This window comes from Diorhabda sublineata, chromosome X (genome assembly GCF_026230105.1).
Source record: "Diorhabda sublineata isolate icDioSubl1.1 chromosome X, icDioSubl1.1, whole genome shotgun sequence".
In the NCBI taxonomy this organism is placed as follows: Eukaryota; Metazoa; Arthropoda; class Insecta; order Coleoptera; family Chrysomelidae; genus Diorhabda; species Diorhabda sublineata.
In genome coordinates, this window is record NC_079485.1 from 28,341,962 (window position 1) to 28,365,826 (window position 23,865).

General features: G+C 30.6%; 2 protein-coding genes across 2 annotated transcripts in view; both read right to left on the reverse strand.

Annotated features, from left to right (window-relative positions):
- The window catches only part of LOC130450767 (plastin-2), a 34,761-nt gene extending 17,163 nt beyond the window's left edge, over nucleotides 1-17,598 (reverse strand). Inside the window, exon 1 of the mRNA XM_056789389.1 lies at nucleotides 17,288-17,598. Coding sequence (XP_056645367.1) covers nucleotides 17,288-17,347 — 60 coding nt within the window. The 5' untranslated portion in view covers nucleotides 17,348-17,598. The remainder of the gene's footprint in view (nucleotides 1-17,287) is intronic.
- A 2,549-nt stretch (nucleotides 17,599-20,147) lies between these two features.
- LOC130451452 (uncharacterized) lies at nucleotides 20,148-22,644 on the reverse strand. The gene has a single exon (XM_056790469.1). The coding sequence runs from the start codon at nucleotides 22,534-22,536 to the stop codon at nucleotides 21,445-21,447; it is 1,092 nt and encodes a 363-aa protein (XP_056646447.1). The 5' UTR covers nucleotides 22,537-22,644; the 3' UTR covers nucleotides 20,148-21,444.
- Between the last annotated feature and the right edge of the window lie 1,221 nt (nucleotides 22,645-23,865).

Consider the following 23,865-nt stretch of genomic DNA (forward strand, 5'->3'; position numbering starts at 1 on the left):
AACTAACCACTTTAACCTACAAGTATTATACATTTTTGAAATCAGCTCAAAGAGGAGTATCCAAATTTTACATAAAAAATATGAAAAGTAATTTAAAAAATAAAGGGGATGCTGCTAGGGGTGAGGGGGTGGCTTTTCCAGTAAGTTTAAATAAGCCATAATGCTTGCCCCTTCCAACATAAATTGACGTGTTTTTGGATTTTTTCTAAATACCAGTATTACAAAAGTTATTAAAGGTGGATACTTTTATCTGAAAAGCACGTATAATAAATTATATTCTAGAAAATAAATTATACATACGAGTCTGAAGCATTGTTTGATAAACGCGTGCGAGATGGATTTAAAGCAATCAAGTTATAATTTACAGTCGCTTTATTTATTAGATGTAATGTGACAAATAAAAATCTGGATACATATCCTTTGAATTCTATATATTCTCTATAACAAAGTTGGGGAAAAAAATTTAAATCAACGTTCGATCCCACAAAAACTCCAAACCATTTCATCTCTTATGACTATAACGAGTTGTGAGTAAAAATTTTCAATTTTCAATTTGCAAAGCAATTTTTGAAAAGCTTCAATAATCTACATGAAAATTCCATTTGCATTTTTCTTATTTTCCATTCATTGGAAAATTCATAGATTTTTTTACACAGATCACGAATTTTCCGAAGGTACTTCTTCCTAAAATTTCAAATTTCAAAATAATATTGACATTGGGATGTTGATAAACAGAATTTTACGTATAATCTGAGGAAAATTGTACGTGCAATTTTCTTAATACTTTTCACGATCGCGAAGTTGCCATACGTGCTTTTTCATAATATTCGAGTATATTGCAAAATAATATAGGAGCTGAAGAAATTTCAAAATAATTTTGACATTGCGTTGTTTCGGAATGGAATTTTTCATATAATCTGGGGAAAAATATAATTATACTGATTTATCCATACAATTTAAACAACTTGTTATTTAACAATAGGAAGTCGTTAAAAACGGTAGAATCCTTTTAGCGAAAATTAAAATTTTGTAAACTAGTGTAATAAATCAAAAGCATTTGCACGAATTTTTCTTATTTATGTATATTACTCCCATGACTAATAACTGACTCACGGTATTTTTATAAGTGAAATTCTGTGTGCGGGAAAGTTTCGAACTGATTACCATACAGTAAGAAGAATAATATTCAATGGGTTATTAACCCATAGGGTGAGAAATTCTCGCGAGGTGCATTCACTGGTTATTATTTGAAAATAATCAAAGAACTAAATCTATAAACATTACCAGATCGGAGCTTTGACTCACCTAACGGTTGAATATTCAAATATAAACAACGGATTAATCATAAAATAAACAAGTATTGAAACATTTCCCATTATTTCGTAATGTTTTGAAAAAGTGCATATAGAATTTTCATATTTATATGGTTTCTAGTGCAGAAATGATAACAATTTTCGAAAAAAATTTTTAAATTTCTTATTTCTCAGACCTTTTGATATATTAATACAATTAAATGTTCTTGATTTTAGGTCTATTCTGTTTTAAAATTAGTTTTTTGAATAATTTTTGGAAGAAAGATAAAATTTGACGTTTCGACTTTTCTTTAAGTCTTTATCAAAATATGATATTGACATGACAATTTGCGTATTTATAGATCATCTTCATAATTTAAGTAAAATTTGTATCTCTATTTTGTAAATTCTAATAAAACTACAAATAATTTGATTGATTAAGTACTGCTGTATATTTGAGATGTAAGGACTAAGGAAAAATTAATTTTTCTTATTAGAACATTTTCTATTTTGATTTTATTCTTATTTTGATATTCATAATGAAGGTGATCTATATATCAATATAAATAAGCAAATTGTCAGTGTCAATATTATACTTTGATGAAGACTTTAGGAAAAGTCGAAACGTCAAATTTTCTCTTTCTTTTAAAAACTATAAAAAAAAACTAATTTTAAAACAGAAGAGACCTAAAATCAAGAACATTTAGTTGTATTAAAAAATTTTTATAGCCGTATGAACAACAATTACGACTACTGGTATTTCCAATTATACAGAATGTCCAAATCAATTTTCTAAATGGAATATCCCCTGTATATGATCACTTTTTAATTCTACGTGAGCGCTTCATTTTAGTTAAAGTATTGTTTAGTTTAGTTAGATAATTCCAATTTTCTTTATTTTGGAGTAGTAATATTTTAAAAGACATGACATGATTTCAACCATAGGCAAATGTCATGAAACCCATCCTTCTGGCGTCGAGGATATATGCTCAAAAATATCCTCAATAGGACCATCCGCGAAGGAAAATTACCACAGACTTCTTTTTCGTTTTTGTTAGTTGACTATCATTACTTTATTTACTGCAACGTTGAATATCTGAGTTGTTGATTTTCCAAACTTTTTAACCACGATATTGTGAAACTCCTACTCATTATTTTGCCTTGCATTACCAAGTGAAGAAGATCGTACTTTACAGTTGTGCATCACATGCCGAAGTATTCTAATTCACGTTTCTTTATCATCATCAACATTATGCCAATATCTTCAAGTGCATACAAATCTCTTGTTCTTTTTGTTGGTCTTGACTACGTTTGTTAGCTTTCTCTATTCTTTTCTTTACCTGTATTTTGCTTTCCAGTCTACTATTTCTGAGATTTTTCCAGGTATTTCTTAATCAACCCCTTTACCATAAAGGTATCCATTGTGTTATCCTCCACACCCTTTCCTTGCATCTCATGCCTTCTGTTCGAAAGAGATCGAGAATGTTGTGATGATTGCTTTTCATTTTACTAGCCAACCAAGCAGAGCTCTTATTTCATCTTTGTCCGTTGGTCTTGCCGTTCTGTTCGTTTATGAGTAGTACTTCCTTTCAATCTCCATATTTGTATGTGCTACCATATTTTCTATCACGCCATCTGTAATAACTAAAGACCATATTTCAGCTGCTATTGTCTTCTATTTAACTTCTCCTTTTACTCCTAGCAGCTGAGTTATAATGCACGAGTTCTGATGTTTGAACATTTTCCTAAATGTTTCTTCATTTGGTACCATGTTTTAATATGAAGCAAGGCTCACGATATCTTCTCAATACAAATGCATTATCTCCCTGTCAGATATGTCTTGTTCTGTATCAGAATTCTCATCTTGAATTTCGACATTATCTTCTTCAAGACTGCTGTCACTGTCATAAGCTTTTTCAATTTCATCTGATTTAGCTTCATCCCAAAGATACTGGAGTCCTTCCTGTTCGTCTTCATTACTTCCTGCTGGCATATTCCTCAATTTTTGACTGTCTTTATACAAAGCTAACGTCAGTCTGTAGGACCGAGCACGTGTTAAAGGTAAAATCCGTTATTGAGACCGAATTCACTCAAAACCACGGACACATTTGACACCTGCAACCCACAATTTTGTACTGAAGAGATATGTTTGTGGTAGCTAGGTACTGGAAGCCGTCCGGCTACAGCGTGGCGGAATCGTAAATTTTTGGAAAAATTGTAAACTGTCTGTCTCTGTTAACTTCAGAAGGATAAGAAGCACAAATACCAACCGTATCAAATTTAGCTGTATCAATATTTTTACGGCGATGATTTTTACCATAGAATAAGCTTTTGTTTATAGTCTTGATCAAGTCGTAGAGAAAGAAGATAAATCCACTTTCCACAGAAATGGTGTCGAGAATAGTCATAATTTTTATTTTTAATTTTTATTATGACACTGAAAACAGGCATTTTTTCCATAATTTAGACAGCCGATTCAATGGAACGTGAAGTGAATATGTTTGGGGGGATTATAAATAACCACGAAATAAGTTCATATTTTTTCAATGGATGATAATTTTTAAGATTCCCTCAAATATCAGAGCAAAAATGTTATCGCAATTTCAAATTAGCGGTAATAAATTATGTAGGTAGAAAATTTTCCAAAGGAGATCCATGCAGTTGGCCACCTAGATCACCAGATCTGACTTTTATGGATTTATTTTAATGGAGGCACGTGAAAAATACTATGTATAATACTCCATCGTCTTGAATCCTACAATTTAAAAGACACCAGGCACTTTACACAACATTATTAAGGAGAAAAATATATTATTTTTGGTATTGACAACTCCAGAGCGTCAAGAGATAGGTACAGGTACTATGATAGAGCTAAAAGTACTATTAAATGCATAGAAAATAAACAGCTCATTCCATTTGAATTTGAGAGAAAAACAAATATTACAATTTCTAGTTAAGGGTATTCTAAATCACTTTTGTTGAGTTCCCTTCTAAGCTAATTTTACCGCAAAAAATGGATTCTCTAAAGAACGACATAACTCAGGCACATGAAAACTAATTTCCCATGCAAAGTTCGAGCATATGCTCAAATATAGAGCGTTCCAGTAAAAAAATCCAATTAATGATTTGTTTAAATACTTTTGTAGTATCCTGTGTAGTTGAAAATAATACATATAATAAAATTGATTACTTAGCATATCAATACTTATCGTCTGCCCATCATAATTCCCCGATTTAATACCTAATGATTTGTGACGTAAATGTTATTACTTAGTAATAATTTGCAGATTAAGTTAATCCACCTTCCTTATCATATATCCATCAGGATTTCAACATTTTTGGTATTAATTGATAAAAAATGTGACAATGAAAATTTGTAAGTTATAATTAAAATTCAAGCCTAGACTAGAAGGTGAAGAAAAATTCACACTACCAGTCAAAAGTTTTTGATCACCCTATAATTTACATGGTACTTCTTCTTCTTACGACGCCGTCTCCCTACGGAGGTTGGCGATCCAAATGGCTATTGTCGCACGAGAAATAGTAGCTCTGAAAATTTCTTTAAAAGTCTGGCCGAGCCATCTGGTTATGAAACTCCGGTTATGATATTCAGATCTTGTGCGTCGATCCCGGGTGATTTTAGGATGTTGATAATTTTTTTTTATGCGAGAGACAGTCGAAAGCTTTTTTATAGGCAATAAAGCATGCAAATACATCAGCATTCATGTCTCTACATCTCTGAATCAGCACACACATGGTACACAACAAATAAAAACAATTCGATCGGTTTTGTCCCTACGTCCTTATGTTAAAAGTAGGATACGTTGAAGAATTTTTTTCACATTTTATCAAATCGCTCTCGTATAAATATATAAAAATACGTTGGATATTAGTTTTCTAACTATAAATTCATATATCCGTGATTATGCCTAAAACGTTTTTAGAAAATGACAAATCTGATGTATTCACATTCCAACGATCTTCTGTCCTCACGTTTTAATACCTCCATATAAAGTAGGTTATTATTTTGACCGTAGCTGTAGTAATAGTGGAACATGGTCAACATTCAATATTTTGGTAAAATCATTAATCGCCTCGAGCTAAGGACACGCCTCATTCTTTACTAAACTATCAGAGCCGGCCTAAGCAAGTACGAAATATTTTGAAAAATTTCAAAGTCGAAAATGTGCTACTGGAATTTCATTTACAAAATGTGAATGTAATAATGGTTAGAAATTATCCAAAGTCATGGATTTTATTTCATTACTTTTATCAAAAATGATGTCATTAAAGCATTATATTGGTAAGTAGTATGATTTACCTTTTTTTATCATCATCAGCTTACCGTTTTATAGTAAGTAATATTGAGTATTATTAAAGAGTAGATATTTGCCAGAAATCCGTACAATTAATCAGAACCGAGTTCTAGCTCTAGATTTTAAAATTTAACGCTAAATCCATACATAAATCTTACATCACGTCATGTGGTACGGATTTTACAGTAAATAAAATTTTATCACATCTTATACACTCGTGAGCAAAAAAATCGACTAAACTCGCACGCTCGTGGTCAAAAGTCTAGTAAAAAATCTGTAGCTTCCATTATTTTTCTGATTTTAGCATGTTAAAGCCATCGGTCTTAGCTTCATGAGTGATCTATGTTATTGAGTTATTGAGGGCGGTTTTGGGGGCTAGTGCAGGATTTCTAGCCCGAACTTCATCCCATGCCAGTCCTACGCGCTAGCCAATCAGTCCAAATAAAAGTATTCTCAGACAAATCGTAGATAGGCTGCTCGGTGGGCTGGTGCTAATTTGGGGCCAGTAACTTTGTGACTCAAGTTCAGCTGTCGTTAGCCTTTTTCCAATTGCCCAGCCACGCGTTTCCCTGAGCTCTTGTTGGGTCCGATTTCTCAAAGATGTGCTGACTATGAATCGTCCCTTGACGAAATAAGGTGATTGCTTAAACAACTTCATCACTTGTTGTGTCCATTTGCAGGTATAATTCTTGTTGTTAACGAAGATGTGTGTCGGTGGCTAACTGATAGTGGTGGGTACATAACCTAAAAGTGTCAATTAGCTTCAAGATATTACTAATAAAAATAAAATTTCAGGATTAGTTTTTTTGCCAATGACTTACGATTGTTGGGGTATCGCCTGAAACGATTTTATTTGTTCTTTCCAGTTTTAGTTTTGGAACAGGATTTCGTATTTCATCACATGTTTCAAGGATCATTCTCCATATAGTTTTCGAATCATTATTACAGAGAAAACTTCTCATTATTCACTTTTCCAATTATTATTTCTTGATGAAGTCATATAAATCAATTATTGTCTTTTTTATTATTATCTCAGAAACTGTGATAACGTTTAATCGATTGTATTATGGGGTTTACTTCCATATAACTAGAGATAGTTAGTCATTTGTATCATAGGAACAAGCTGCAAATAGGATTTTGAAACACAAAAGTTACATGAATTACATTTAATGAATCATAGATCTGTCTCAGATAAGAACTCGGTTGTCTAAAGAGAGACGAAATCTTGGAATTCTTTATCAACAAATACCATATAATCAAATCACGTCTAGAGCACGAAATTTCTTCTGCAATCAGAGAATATTTAAAGCGAAAAACGATAATATTTGGTCGTTAGTACCATCACAACAAAATTAGGTACAGTATTTTCACCTTTTCAACTTCCTAGCTGATTCTAAATATGGTTAGTTAACCACAAAATTTTATTACAGGATGTTATTCACCGAATGATAATAACACGGACACAGGAATTTAGGTTCAATATTTTTTTAACAAATCTCGTATATTACATAAAATAAATTGCAGAAGAAGTTTACTTTCAATAAATATTTAAGTTTACACTAAGCTTAATTCTGAAAAGCGTATATCTTTACAAAACTTTTCCAAAATGAAATATATTAAGTCAAAATGTTGATGTGAAATTATTATCGAGTTATTTCATTTAGTGGAAACAAAGAACCTCAAAATTCCCACTAATTTTTGATTATTTATTTAAATAAAAATACACAAAAATATATACTTTGTGTACCATGTCAGTTAAAACTCACTAATAAAGTATTTTACAAAGCAGTTCTCAAAACCGCCCTTGAAGTTGGACAGCCCTGAGTTGTGAATGTGTGCCCAACTTATATAATCCAATTAAAAGTATTTATTTCAAAAATACATGTTGCAATTAGATAATTAGTAAAAATTATAGTTAATTGCATACACAACAAAATGAAAACTACGTAGTTAATAAGAAAATATAGGTTATGTTCTTCGATATTAAATTTTAGAATGTACCGATAATATTTTCAAAAGACGTCAAATGTCAATGGCAATATTTGCCGGAAAACACACAAAGCAGTACCATTATTAATAGTATATAATTTTTGTACTCAAAGTTATTTTTGTTTGACTCAAACGAAAGGCATTACAACTAAGTCGAAACACAGTATCCTCTACCCAAACTTGTCTTTTGCCAACATATATCCTACATAGTGCCGAACTGCATGTGTAAAAGCCTCCAAATCGATCAGAAAGTCAGGATTCAACTACGAAACTTGCTCAAGTCAGCGTGATACAGTATCTGAAGATAGAGACCCAAATTATGAACCGCCAGCTCCAAAATAACTGTACGTATTAACCTAAAGTGATTCTAACGATTTAGTACGTGATTTGAATATGTCTAAAAAACAGACTGAACTTTTGGAATCTAGATTCAACCACTGGAATTCACGTTCTCCTGTCTCCTTATACTTTTTAGATAGAGAAATGCTTTATTGTAAAAATATTTTACAATTTGTAAACAGCTTGTAAAAAACTGAGAAATAAACATATAAATAACTAAATAAAGACACAAATGAAACAAAATCTGAATAAGAAGTATACACTAGAAAACTACAATGAATAACGAAATTACCTTAGAAAAAGGACATGTGAAAATTTTTATTTGTAATATAAATTATATAATTTGTATTAAAAATCAATAACAACATTAACCCCTAATTAAATATTAGTATTATAATAAAAGTCGTTTATGCAGTAGAAGACATATGTCATAGATTTGATTTCAATCGGCAAATGATTGAATAGTTTTTTGCATTGTAAAGTATTGAGCCCTTAGCTAATTCTAAACGTGGAGTAGGTAGGTAAAGGTCGTGCGTTCCTAAGTGGATAGCCGTGCAACGATTTTTCTGAAATTGAAGAAGCGTACATACGAATTAGGCAAACAGATTTAAAGATAAATAAGGAAGGAGGAGTCAATATTTTTAATCTTTTGAAGAAGTCCCGGCAGTGAGCCCTGCTGTTTAGTGTGAGCTCTCTTTTGTAGTTTGAAGATTCGCTCAAATTGAGTCGCACTACTAGTGATGCGGGGATTTTCGATTATGTTTTCCGGAAAATTTCAAAAAAGCAATTTTTTAGAAATTTTTTTATAGGACCTGTATGAACTTTTCATTCTTTTATTTGTCAATTTCTGTACCATTTAAACAAAAACTAGGTTATAATTCTAACTTTGTAATCCACATGAATTAAATATTTGATTCTGTTTTACTTAAAATTTGTCCTATTGTTTAATTTAAGTCACCACATTTCGTATCATAACAAAAAAGCACTTGGAAATCATTTTTGACTGACAGATACAATTTCTGTTTTCACCCAGTGCACTTAGCTGCAAATCTTTTGGATCCACTATATTGTGGACAAAATTTGTCAGAAGATGATTTAATGACAGCTATTGAAACATAATTGAAGTTGCTAAAAACACTCTTGGTATCAATGAAGTTACAGCAAAACAAAAGCTCTGGAGTAAAGACATTATTTGGAAAGCTGCCTGTAAAATATCTCCAACAACTTGGTGGAAAGGTTATTGCAGCACAAGAGAACTATCTAGGGTTGCAGTCAGAATTTTGAATATTCCCCCAACTGCCGCTTCATGTGAACGCAATTGGAAGGCATTTAGCAACATTAAAACAAAAAAGAGAAATAGATTGATAGATGAACGCACTGCGAAACTAGTATCGGTTTCACAAAATCTTCATTTGTTAAGCAATGACAATGTCATGTTTTTAAATTCTAATTATGATCATGATCTGTTAAACGAAAACATGGATTCAGATTTTTCACCTAGTTGTAGCAGCGATTATGATTTAAGTCACTTTGTGCTTTCCAATTCTGAGAGTGACCTAGAAAGTTAGGACATCAACATCATAGAATATTGGTGCTTTCACAGTTAGAAAAATGTTTGCAGAAAAAATATGATCATAATTATAATATGTTTGATTTTTTTCCCCCACAAATTCTTACGTATAAATTTTGGTCATTTGTTTCGATTTTAAATACACTTTTGTAGTAATTCAGCTTTTTAATAAAATCATTAATAAAAAAAGATTCATTTTTTTTTCAAGAGAAATATGCGTTATTTTAGAACATACTTTTGTTTTCATTTTAAAAATTCATTGATCAATTTAATAAATAAAATATGCTCCAATATTGTATTTAATTAATCACTGAGATATTATGTATGCATAACAATTATTATAGAATTATTACATTTTATCTTTTCAGCTTTATACATGATTAAAAATTTATAAACCACGATTTCTATGCTTTGATAAGTATTTAATTTTCATTTTTTTTGTGTGTGTTTTTGTTTGTTTGTTTTTGTTTGTGAAAGGGTATCATATCCATTCCATAGTTGATAAAAAGCTCCAATTTCATTTACTTGCAGTCTCTAATGAACTAGAGTTTAGTTTTACAATACCATATTAATTTAGTTGCTTGGAAAATTTTCCGGAAAACCCACAACTCTAATGATCAGGAAAAACCCACCTGGAAATGTTTTGTAAACGTTGCCCAACATTTTCTAGGAAATCACAAATCGGAAAATTAAAAAATGAACTTATAATGTCATGTAAAACTTTGGGATGTAATATGTCCTAAAAAATAAATATACTGGACTCTCATCTGGATTTCTTGAAGGAAAATTCTAAATTGAGGATAGGAATACTAGCAGATATTTACGAAAATCATAAGTAGTAAGCAAAAATATCTCTAATCTTTAAATGTAGCTGATGTTTGTACTTTTTAGGAAAATATTTTTTTCATCTACATATTTTTTGGTGGCTCTAGTATAGTTTATAATTGTTAATGGTAATTTATTGATTGATTTTACAAAGTTTTTTGTTAATTAATAAAACTTCAACCGGTTTTGATTATGAAATTTTTGAAGCTACTACAAGGTAGCGTAGGAAATTATTGTAAAACTTTCCGAGTATACACCTGCAGGTAATTATTAACTTATTCCATTTAAAAATAAACAAAATGCTAATATAAACTTGTCGATTGATACCGAATACATTCACCTTTTTTGTATAAGCGATAACAGCTATTTCGTCATTATCGTTATCCACAGTTTAAAATATAGAAGATAGAATTTTAAAAAACAATATCTTAAAAATAACTTTATCAACATTTTTTTATGTTTAAAAATTTCATAATTGAAAACAAACAGCACACTGCTGTTCAAAAGTGCAAATTTTTTTAAATAAAATGAAAAATTGGTTACTACAAGCATGAAAATTGAAGTTTGAAGACTTATCATGTTTGTTTCGGCAGGATTATCGTTCATCGTCCATCCACGTACTAAATGCGTGGTTTTTTAGCATGCCAGAAAGAATATTTTGTGATAAGATTAATTTGTATTTTTAACAACAAATCGAACGGCAAAAAATTTGATTTAGATGAACCGAACAACAAACAGAATGTTTGTGCTTTTCACATAATTATTTTCAGACAGTAGTTACCGCTAGACATTGAACAAAATGTGGCAATAGCAACCTACTTTTTTTATAATTATTCTTTGTTGAAGCTAAATATTATTTTTGCAAATATGCAAAAATTATGCATCCACCAGGAGCTTTGGCGATAGAAAATGTTCAGGGCGGCCTCGAAAAAACACAAAATCTGAAGATAAACGTATTGTATTAATCAATAAACGTTATCGATTACTGACGGACACAGAGATAGCAGCTCAGATCAATGAATCTAGGATTTGCCTTTGAGTACTTCTGCAGGGAAAAGGAGATTGAGAGAAGCTGGACTTTTTAGAAGGGTGGCAGTAAAAAAACCTCTTTCAAGATGTCAAAATAAAATTGAGAAGTTGAGTTAAAGAACATAAAAATTTGACGTATAAGATGTTTTGGTAAAAGGGCGACTGGAGACTTGGTAGATCTTCTTCTTAGATTCTAGTGTTTTTATCCTTTATTCTGTTTGTTATATATCTATCGGATATCGATTTGAAAAAAATTGGCTTCCATAGGGCCAGCAATAACAATTACAAATACGTCACTGATAATAAATAATAAAAAAAAGATAAACGTAATGTATTTATGGTTTCTTCAAAGCCTTGTAATTATATTGAGATAAACATTGTAAAACAAAATTACTTTTTTACTGACACATTAGAATGTACTGTAGTATACGTTTTATCGATAAATATACTTGAAATTATCGATAAAATTAGACCAACAATCATAGTTAGTTTAATCCAAAAATCTAAATTGTTACTTAATATTTTTTTGAAAAACCACAAAGAAATCACTGATAGTGGTAGCAAAGACGTTCGGAAATTTATGACAACCATAAAAGTTGATCAATAAAAATTAATCAAAAAATGCGTGAGAACGTTGTTTCCACGAAATTTGGTTGAATCAATCTTTGTGGAACTATTAGAAATTTCGGTCTAGTCGACATCCTGCTTGAAGCCTGTATTTTCCGTTGTTTCCACTTAATATCATCGAGAATAATATACAGAAACAAAAGTTCAGTGCAGCTCCCTTACGAGGATGTATTGATATCTAGTTAGCCTAGACCAGTTCCATGCATAAACAAAATATTGCGTTACCATAGCAACGAACAATTACTTATTAGAAGTGTCAGTGTAAAGTTTGACTTCAAATAAGTAAACCAGAGTTACGCAATAAATTAAAACAGAAAAGATGTCCTCCTAAATTGTGAAAATCGAAAAATTGGAGTATTGAGCCATCATCAAATACCTGTATTTAAAAGGGTTAAGAGATAAGCAGATTTACGAAGATATGCTTAATATCCTTGGTGATCAATGTCCTTCGTGTGAGACCGTGAAAAATTGGACTGCAAACTTCAAAAGAGGTAAATTTTCCATTGAAGATGATGACCGATCGGGAAGGCCAGTTTCTGTGTCAGTCCCCGAAAATATCGATGCAGTTCATGACATTATTTTATCAAACCGTCGAATTGGGCTAAAACGGATCTGATCTGAAGCCCTGAATATTTCATACGAACGCGTTCATCATATAGTTCACGTTAATTTGGACATGAGAAAAATTGCTGCAAAATGGATCCCCAAATGTTTGAATGTTGACCAAAAGCGTGCAAGGGTAGAAGCATCGCGTTCGATCTATGCTCGATTTGAGAACGATGTTGATTTCTTAAACCGAATTGTTACTATGGATGAGACTTGGGTACATTTCTAAGATCCAGAACAATCGATGGTTCTCCAAGACCTAAGAAGTTTCGTGTCCAAAAATCTGCTGGAAAAGTTTTTGCTTCAGTTTTTTGGGATTGTCATGGAGTAATAATGATTGATTTTTTGGATAATGGTAGAACAATAACTGGAGATTACTATTCGACATTACTGACCACTCTACGGGAAAAAATTGAAGAGAAAAGACGCGGAAAACTATCCAAAGGTGTTTTGTTTTTGCAGGACAACGCCCTTGCATACAAATCTCATGTTATTATGCAAAAAATTCGTGATTTAGGGTTTGAGTTACTAGAACACCCCCCTTATTCACCAGATTTGGCTCCGTCCGACTATCATTTCTTTCCTCAACTGAAAAAAAGTTTAAAAGGTCGTAAATTTTCTTCTAACGAGGAGGTAATAAAAGCTGTGGGGGTCTGGTTTGCAGAGCAAGAAAAAACTTATTTTGAAAGGTCTAGAGACGTTGCAGGTTCGCTGTAATAAATATATCCAATTAAGAGGTGAATATGTTGAGTAATAAATTATTTTGACATTAAAATTTTGTTTGGTTCTATAGTACGCTAAGAATTTTTCAATATATCCTCGTAGATATATAAAGAATGTACAAAAATAACACACAAATTCTGTTAATCAAAAAATATAGGATGTTTATGTGCAAAGAGTATTTTCAATGACTGCGATGTATCAATGAAAAAAGTGATAGCCAGTCATAAACTACTGTTCAAGTATGCCTTCAAGCTGACAATCTTTTAACACAGAGTTTTAGAGTACTCAAAGATTGCCCATAGCTTTTATTCACTGTTACTGTCACTATACCCCATGTTAACAGTAGATTCATGTAAGTAGACGCACTTCAACATTTACCCCTTCTTGGGAATGAGCGTGATGACAAACGTCACAACATAGAGTGACCTAACCTAATCTTATAGAGCCATTTGGTTGCCATAGGTTTGGCCAGAAATAGGTCAGTTATCTACTATTTAAATTTTAAAATAATACACCTTAACAAATTTCTCTTTCTCCATATTATCAAGCGAAAATCGAAATGGTGTCCAAGACTAAATGTGTCCGTTATTTGTTTACATTTTGTAGGTTAATGTGACAAGTTATAACATGCAAGTAACTGCCGATTTGTTCACTATTTTTCGGTGAGGCCCTGTGAGACGTGAGAACGTGATGTGATTCATACTTTTTGGACCGAGACATCTTTTTTTGTAAAGTTCGTTTACGAATTGTTTTCGTTATCGCAAATTCAGACTTGTGAGTTTTAAAATGGATAAAACCAAAAAACTATCGGTTGAAACATTAATCGCAAGTCTAGCCAAAGGAAGCGTACCATTAAAAATACATCGACGTACCGTGGACTACAAAGTGAAAAAATATGCATTCACCAGGAGCTTTGACGATAGAAAACTTTCAGGGCGGTCTCAAACAACCACAGAAGATAAACGTATTGTATTGATCAGTAAAACAATAAAATCAATTAATCCAGGAATCTCTTTTCAAACGTCAAAATAAAATTGAGAGGTTGCAGTGGGCTCTTTACCTTCAAGCATAACGAAATAATTGGAAAGAAAGAACGTACTGAAAGTAATGATTTGGCCGTTACAGTGACTCGACCTCAACCCGATTGAGTTGTTGCGGAACAAATTGAACAGGGAAGTCAGAAAGCAGCGTCGACATAATAAAACCAAAGTGGGTTACATCTGTGAATCAGAAATTTAAATATAAAACAATCACAGACTTTAGTTTCATTATTACTACATTTGTTCTTTACAATCTTCTTCTTCTTTCAATGCATATCCACTAATGGATGTTAGCGGTAACATTTTCCATCGCTTCTCTATTTCTTGCGGGGTGTATTTTCTTTCTTCCGATCCCTCTCTTTCTTTCAATTTTACCTTCGATCAGTAGGTGCTAAAATTGATATTTGTTGTTTCGCATAATGTGCCCTAAGTCGCCGTTTTCCTCTTCTTAATTAATTCAAATAATTCACGTTGTTTGCCGATGCGTCTCACAATTTCTTAGTTTTTCAATCTATCCGTCCAAGGCACCTTAAGGATTCTGCGGTTCAGCCACATCTCGAAAGCCTCCAACTTGTTAATCGCAGTCGTCTTCAATGTCCAGCCTTCCAGAAGCACCGACCAAACGTAGCACTCTTCGAAACCTCAAGATTGCCTGTCGGGCTTGTTCAATGCGACTTTACAATATAAATATCAAAATCGATCATATTATTTTTATATGTTGTTTATATGTTGTGGATTACGCAATTTTTAATTGGCCTATAGAAATATGTTTAGCCTTCCCAAATCTCTCATCAACTACGTCCCTGATTACGTTAATCCGTATGTCAGCGAAATTTTTTTGCATTCAATTTTACCATAGACTGCGTTTCTTTTAAACTTGTTTTTTTACCTTTATGTTTCAAATACTAAACACAGGATATTGTTTATATAAAATGACTAATGACTGACTTGAAGTTAGCCAAGTGAAAAATAGCAACGGGATTCAACACCGTTTCTATGAGTGACTTCAACGAAAGTGCAATGAATATGACAATATTAGAATAAGTTTTGAATAAAATATTCAAATTTTTGTTACAAAGAGTCATTAGTATACATAATATGATATTTCATCCAAAATATGTGGTAACATATTTAATCTACAAAAAAAATTTTTCACGCCGTTTGTGTGTATATAAATAAAACTAGTTCCACGGTTTTCATTTTGTACTGAGGATGTTTTATCATTTCGTATTATCAATTTCCGTGTAATCTCGTTATTCTGAATTAAAGGAAGTCTGACATGTCTTGTTTGGATTAGATCACAACGAACTTGAAAATATGGCGTTTATATGTATACAAAAATTCTCTCGAATAAAATAAAGATAATAATTTCCATTCTTAACGTAATCAAATATATTTATATACAAAAGGATACTGTAAATAAATATATCTTCATCTATTTAATACCACTGTATTATTAAGTATTATGAAGGGAAACATTAATTTATATTAGGTGTTTTTTAAACATTTACACAGAAGTTTGATACTACATCTCCCGGTATCTCAACAAGTCCGAAGTGAAACCTTTTCTCACAATAACTCACAAAAGAAAAATTCTAAACGATTTAAATCTAGTAATCTAAAAGGCCATATACGGATTCACCTTTTCCCATCCAGTATTCAAGGTCGAATCAACAATAACATATTTTCGTTGTATCTAATGACTGGGAATTTTATGAATAATTTTAAAAATTATTAGTGTCTATTGGGAAAAATGTATAAAAATTTATCAGAGGATGTGACAGAATATTGAACACTTCAATAATTTTTTTAATAAAGATAAATTGTGTTCAATTACATATCTCCCGATTTTCTCCTCGTATGAAGTCATCAATAATCATTAGATAATATGTGAAAAAGTTCGATAAAAAGTAATATCAGACTGATAACTGGCATATCTGCAGTTTTGTATGAATAACACTTACATGTTGTACATAATAAGTATTCTGACATGTTTTATACCCAAATGAATAAAATCTTATCAATCAATCATTTCTACTCCATCAGATCACTATTGTTATACGTAATATGATTATTGTAGACGTTTAAAAGCAAATATATTATTTATAAAATTCGATACGAAAATGTACTATTATCTTCCCAGGGTAACACTACTGTTACATTTAAAAATTAAATATTTAAAATATATTCGCATAACTGTGCTCACATTTTTTGTAATTTCCCAAATATTTGTTATAAGACGTAGTATTATTTAATTATAATTCCTAATATGAATAGAATTATACTTGCAAAAACTGTTTTGTGTAGGTGTTTCAATACAAATAATAAACATCTTAGCGTCCTACGTTCTGGTATGGACGATCTGTTTCGCCAGCATATTCTACCTACCTATTTATCGTGTTACAATATTCTTACAACAGTTTTCAAATGCTGAGCATTAAAATTCCTTCAATTAAAATGAAACCTTGCAATTTTATTCCTTACATACGTAAATGATGTATATGTATATTATTCTGAAGTACACAATGATAGCAACGAGGTTAAACATAAGTATATGAGCAACTTTTTTGAATGACTCACGCCGCGTGAAATATTTATATTTCTTTACCAGATATTGAGAGCGTTTTGAATATCAATAATTTAAATAAAAACACATGTTTAATTCAAAATTCTAATTAAGTATTTACAGAAACAAAAATTTATTATTAGTAAAACTTTTTGTTATGAAAATAACATTAACGTATATAAGTAGGAGTACAAAGACTAAAATGTACTTCAAGTACTTGAATCTATACAGTATGTTCTTGAATATTTAAATATATGGGCGTTGTTTTAGTGAATATGTCAAAAAATCGAAAGCTGGCCCTTTATACTTAAAGGTTAGGTTATATTGAACAAGAAAAATAAAACAAAACAATATTAAAAACTCGCCTCATTAAACCTTTCTTTGATTTCTTCCCTTTCTTCTAGTGTTATTCCGTTAGTAGCCATAGCACACTAAGACTTCTTAAAACAAAAAATGCGAAAAATCACAAAAACTTAATATTACTCTCTTACACTTGGTGCAAAAGGCACCATCAACATAAGCGGCCGCTTCGAGTGGTGTATGAAGGACAGTTACAGACGTGACACTCTGACAGCGCAATGTTGCCACTACTACACTTTAGGCGGAACAATCTAAATATAAATGACTACTCCCGGCAGTCCCCCTACTTGCTTATCGTCCCATAGCAAAGATAAAACAAGTTGTTTGGAATTACCCAATAATACACCGAATCAATGCAATAATCAACAGCGTTGAAGGGTCAAATGCAATTATCATGTAGATTACCGAATTGATCAACTATTTTTAGTGGTTCGAAAATACCTACGTACCAATACAATTTCGTGACTATTCTCGAGGAATAAATGATTCTTCAGCATATGATTCACCCACAAATAAATCGATACATTTTACATTCAAAGAAAGTAAAACTTAATTGCTTGGGCGATTCGTAAAGTATAAAAAATTGCAAATATGTAATGAGGTAACCACCGTGACCAATTTACAGGGTCCCTTACGGTTATAGTAGCACTCTCGTTTAAATGCAAGTTTTGTACAGAAATAAAATTTCGTAATAAATGAATCAATTCTTCTCTTTTGAACCGTTTATTTATTAGACATTTTTCTCTTTTCTAAATAAATAAAATTAAATTATACACCTATTCTTTTTCTTCATTCTTGTAAAAAAAGCACGAGTTGTTGCCGCTTTTTATCTATAATAGTTTCCAGGTTCTCAACATATTAACACCTCCTCGTATTATTACGATTAAAAAGTATATTTACCTAGTCTAAATCTGTCTATTAAGAATAGTTTATTGCATATAATTTTCGCCATATTTAGAAACTGGAAGGCTAAAATAAGAACGACCAAAAATAGAGAACAAACTTGTGCTGTTTTTTAGATTTATATTATTTGTACCTAACTGTTAGCGTCTAGCATAGAAACGCATAATTTTGAGATACGATTATATTAAATAGGAATAGATTTATACAGGGTCGGAAAAGTCAATAAACAAAACAGTAATGCAGTTGTACATTTTATTTTGCGAGTAACATCGAGCTTAACATTTAAATTCAATATCTACATAGTTTTAACTACGACTTCGGACATAATATGGCCTCTATTATTGTTAATACACTGCGTGAATCACTTCTTGTTCCGTTGATTTTCTGCAAATATATGGACCGGTATGTTAGATATAGTTTGACGATTGTTCTTTATTTTATCACTCGAGAAAGTAAAAATGTCTTCAGGCATCACATGGATTATTTGGAGCAATAAGTCACGTGGATTGTAGTACCACAACTAATTTGTTTGGATAAAATTTATATTATCTACTACACAGAACCAACGTAACGGATCGCAAATAGGCTTCCTAGCAAAGTCGGTTTTCTTAATGTTTGTGAATGTCCAGGTTTCTTTTTTATCACATCAGCTTTTTACGTGTTTTATGAATGTATGATCATGTTTCAGAGGTTACTTATCTCGGACTAATGATTTTCAGTCCACACATAGGTACTTAGTGTTATTATATTGGAGAAAAGTTGGCCAACTAGAACGAAATAAATCTGCTATATCTCTACCACTTCTGAATGCACTATTTTGCTAATATTTGATTCGTAAACATCGTCTGATATTTTTAGCACGAAACTCCATTTAAAGAGAGATTTCCAGAAAGTACTTGAAATAAACTGACAAAACGTCGCGCAATTATGATGATAAGTTAAACCAGAAAATTTGCTTATACTATTTGTCATTAATAATTGAATATTTATTAATTTGTGCTACATGAACCGTGAAGTATAATTAAATTATACCTAAAAGTCTAAATTCTTCTGGGAATATTCTGAAATATGCAATAAGTATTCCAATAAAACTTTCATTTTCTTTAACGTTTCATTTCTTAGACCTTGTTATATGTTTTTGATGATGATTTGTCTTATTTCTATAAAAATTAGTTTAAAATAGGTAACATGTAAAAATTGAAGTGTGGATCTACTTCGGTCTTTGTCAAAATATGACTTCTAGTAGGTAGGCATCATTTTATCCATGCCAATATAGTTTTCTTCAACTTTTTACGTCTTAGATCTTTTAATATGTTTTTTTCTGATAATTTGTGTCTTTTATATGAAAATTCGTTTGAAATAACATGTAAAATTGAGGTTTCCATTTACTTTGGTATTTATCAAAATATGACTTCTGGTAGGTAGGCATAATTTTATCCATGCCAAAAATTTTAATGTAATTTTTTACTTCTTAGATATTTTATGTTTTCCGTGATGATATGTCTTGATTTTAGGTCACTTCTCAATAAAAATCAGTTTAAAATAACATGTAAAAATTGAAGTTTCGACCTAATTCAGTCCATATCCGAATATTAATGAAAAGAGACCTAAAATAAAGACAATTAAAACTTCAATTTGATATTTAGTGATGATAATTGACTCTTAGTAGTGTCTTACAGAAAAATCACTACCGCAAGATATTTCAACTAAATTTTTCGCGGATTCACGAATTTATTAAGACGTACATTACAACATTCTGTTGTTGATAATTAGTTTTGCTTTCTTAAAAAGATTATGGTAGCCTTTTATTTCAAATCTCTCCACTTTTTTCGTTTCCTTGCTTTTTCTCTCTAGTTATGGATGTTTTTCTCTCTAAGGTTTTCTTCCAGTACTTCCCTCCATCGTTTTTTTGGTCTATCTCTTTTTCTCTTGCCCTTTAGTATCTTATAAATAAAATACGATTTATCTTTGTTTATTTTAATAAAAGATACATTATACAATATTCAATAAAATAGTTATTCAATTGAAACAATAAATCTTGAAATCAAATGACCACACATTGTCATTCAAGTTATTTCACCACATAAGTAACATTTTGATGGTATTTACCGGAGAATCAGAACCATAGTTCTAATCAGAAACAATCTTTATTAAGTATATACAGTATTTCCTGAAAATATATTATTGTTGACTTTTGTGGTATTAGAACACAAGTTATAATTTGGAAAATTAATTAAATTTATATTTTGCACCTCTGCTCAAATATTGTCGTCATAAGTCAAAAAATTAGAAAATCTCTTTTATTGTACCATTGGTGCTAAAAAATTTTATCTCAAATAATGTTATTTAAAGAGTTATTATCAAGGTAACTATCAGTTTTTGAGTTATCATCTGACAGATGAAAAATAAAGTTAATTTTTAAAGCTTATTACTCGATTATTTTTTTTACTTATGACACTATTTACGAGGAGGTGCGATTTGTTCACTTATATATACTCAATAATAATAAAATAAATATAATATTATTCTGAAGTGAAATGAACATATTCATTCCATAGTTCTAAAATATTGAACTATTTTTGCCAAAAAGTATTTAAACTAGACTGATACGCCTTCTAGAGTCACAAAATATTCTTTTAGTTTTATTCCCTTCTTGTGTGACTTATTATCTTTTTAGATCTTATAAAAAATTAAAAGATATGTCTTTCCAAAACAGAATATGTAACAAAAAAAACAGGAGTATAAAAATAGAAATATTTATACATTTTTTAAGCCCATGTTAATAATAATACAGTGAAAATAGGCAGTTGATACGTAATAAACATCTATAGAAGAGATTTGATACAGATTTTTTATATAATCGTGACTTTATATCTTAATTTATCATTTTTGAACTAATTTTTTAGATCACAAATAACATGAAATTTTGATACAAGTGGGAACTTTTATAATTCTTCTCTGTAGATTTTCAGCTTTCAGACAAGGATTCCGATTCCTCTTGTACCTAATTCCTTTAACCTACCTATTTAAACAACTTTTCACTGTATTAACATTTAAATAAATTATGATTTATATAACACATCAAATATTTCATTGAAAATAAAAGTAAATGACTAATAATAGATTCTTTTTGTCTATTTTCTAGTTGGTTAATGATTTTGAGGTCAAATATATTTTCAAAACTAGTTTTAATTTTCTTTGAAAGTTTACAAGAATATCAAATGATCTCTAGAAATGGAACTTTTGTTGTTAGTAATACCTACTCCATTGGTGTTTCAACTACATCTACACTTGGTAAACTCCACTTATATTTATCTACTAAGAGCTGATAAACGGCTGGTGACATTTTATGAATTGTGGTGAAGAAATCAATATCTGCCTCAGTTAAGTCAAATTTGTTACTTAAAGTTAAGCTTAAAACTGTGAAAAATGTTGGTGGTAACTGTTCTTTAAGACAGTTCAATATAGTATTTGTATCTGGTTTAGTATCTGCCAAAGATTTTTGTCGTAACATTTTCTTTATACATGCAATATCTCTACTGTGCTGTTTGATTTTTCTTAAATAATTTTTAGCCAAATTGGCTTTCTCTGATGCAGCTTTGTTGATGCCAGACGTTTTTACACTAGTGAGTTTTTGTAATGAAGTGTTCTTTTTTAGTGAAGAATTTGATAAGTTATCTTCATCGCTAGTAATTTCAATATCCTCTAAAACATTTTTATGAGGCATTCTTCTAAGTTGCGGTTCATTTTCAGTGGATTCATTTTTGATTTGTACATTTGACTCTGGAGATTCACTCCTTTCAAAATTATTGTTTAAGAATTGTTGTTGTTTAGAGCTTGCACTTTTACTGGTTGATGCTTTGGATACGGGACTTTTTGGTTTTTCTTCTCTTTTAATACTTTGATGTGACTGAGAAGGAATTATCATTCCATTTTTGTACACAAAAGAATCAATTTTATTAGATCTGCTAAAAATGGAATCTGTATCTAATATAAAAAGTGACCCATCTGAACTAGCGGGTAATAATTGAATATCTTGCATACCCGTGGATACATACATGTCAGGTTGTTGCTGTTCTTTTTCACATCCTACATCTAACGTTGGTACTGCTCCCAATAATAAGCGTTTCTTTTGACTATTCGGAAACCATTTATCTTCAAAATGATATTCACATATAACTTTGTTTCGAAGTTGGTCTTCTTCTAAATCAAGAAAATGTGGTTTGTTTGCTTTTTCTATCCATAACTTACAACGCTCAATGTGTTTAACTGGATAATGGAAAAAGTGAACATTTTCTGTTGTTTTCGTAGTATTTTGACAATTTTTGTAAGAGCACCGACAACCTCCCATTACAATTAATTTTATTTATTTTTAACAAACACAATAACCTTAAACCGAATAAACCATAACAAATATCAAATGTAAAGCTTCTCACTATCTTTTTCATTGGTCATTTATTGTCACGTGCTACTGCCCTTGCAATGTTATTGGCTTTCATTTGAGTTCCATGGAATAAATATACTAACATTCTAGCTAAAAGCAACTATAGATAAAACATATAATTGGTACTTAGACTGTACACTTTCAAATAATATCTTACCAACTAAAAACAGGAATAGATTATTATCGTTGCCATATCATCAATTTTATCTAAATCGATTCTTGAATTAATTACTCTAGGAACTCAATCATTGGATAAAATTTTTACTGGGAATATTTGTTAGCTACCAAAATATAACATAATTATATTATAACTACTAAGAATCTGTGAATAAATTTTTCAATTCGAATCAATCAAATTATAAAATTAACTAACCTCTTAACAGTTATTTTTATTATTTAAATTGAATTAATTGTGTGTAGAAATCTGGAAGTCCTACGTTTTAGCAAAATTGTTTTATTTGTGCGTATTTGAATAAATTATTGTATTATTGTGTACTAGAGATTAAATTGAAAACAAATTTTCACAGTTATTCTCATGAACCAAATTAAAACGATTGTGTGTAGAAATCTCGGAACTCGAACGTTTCATCGAAATTATTTTTGTGTATGCTTATTTGAATATAATAATAGATAATTCCATAATTTTTAAATTCGGCAACATTGTATGAGCATATTCCTATATTTAACGGCATCGGTAATGTGGTGCAATATAACCAATTGGAAACTTTGTGATTTCTGCCGGCTTTTTCCCAAATAAAAACCAATAACGCTATGCATCATAATATTTATATTTTTTATATATAATCCCCAGCACATTTTCAGATCTTTGATTGAATGTATACATATTTATCACATGAAATAGAGCGTTACGTATCTGCTGCGCCATCTAGTAGTGGATAGCTTAGTTGCATTTTTCATAGAATATACTGATGTTAACTAACGATGTAGGATAATATCAATTTTTATATTTATTGTTTGACAATCTTTTACTTTTAATATCTTTAAGCATCAAGTGAAACTAAATTCTCGTTTACATCTTTTATTTATTGACTAAAATTATGTATAATTTTTTAACTTAGTTCGAGAAGTACCCTTACAGAAAAGTTGATCTTATTTTTATTTCAATTCCAATCTTAGTTTTCGTTAACTTCACTCTACTTAATTTAATATTATTCTATTATCATTATTTCTCAGGATAGGTTTACTTTTTGTTAATAGTTAATAATTCTTTTAAAT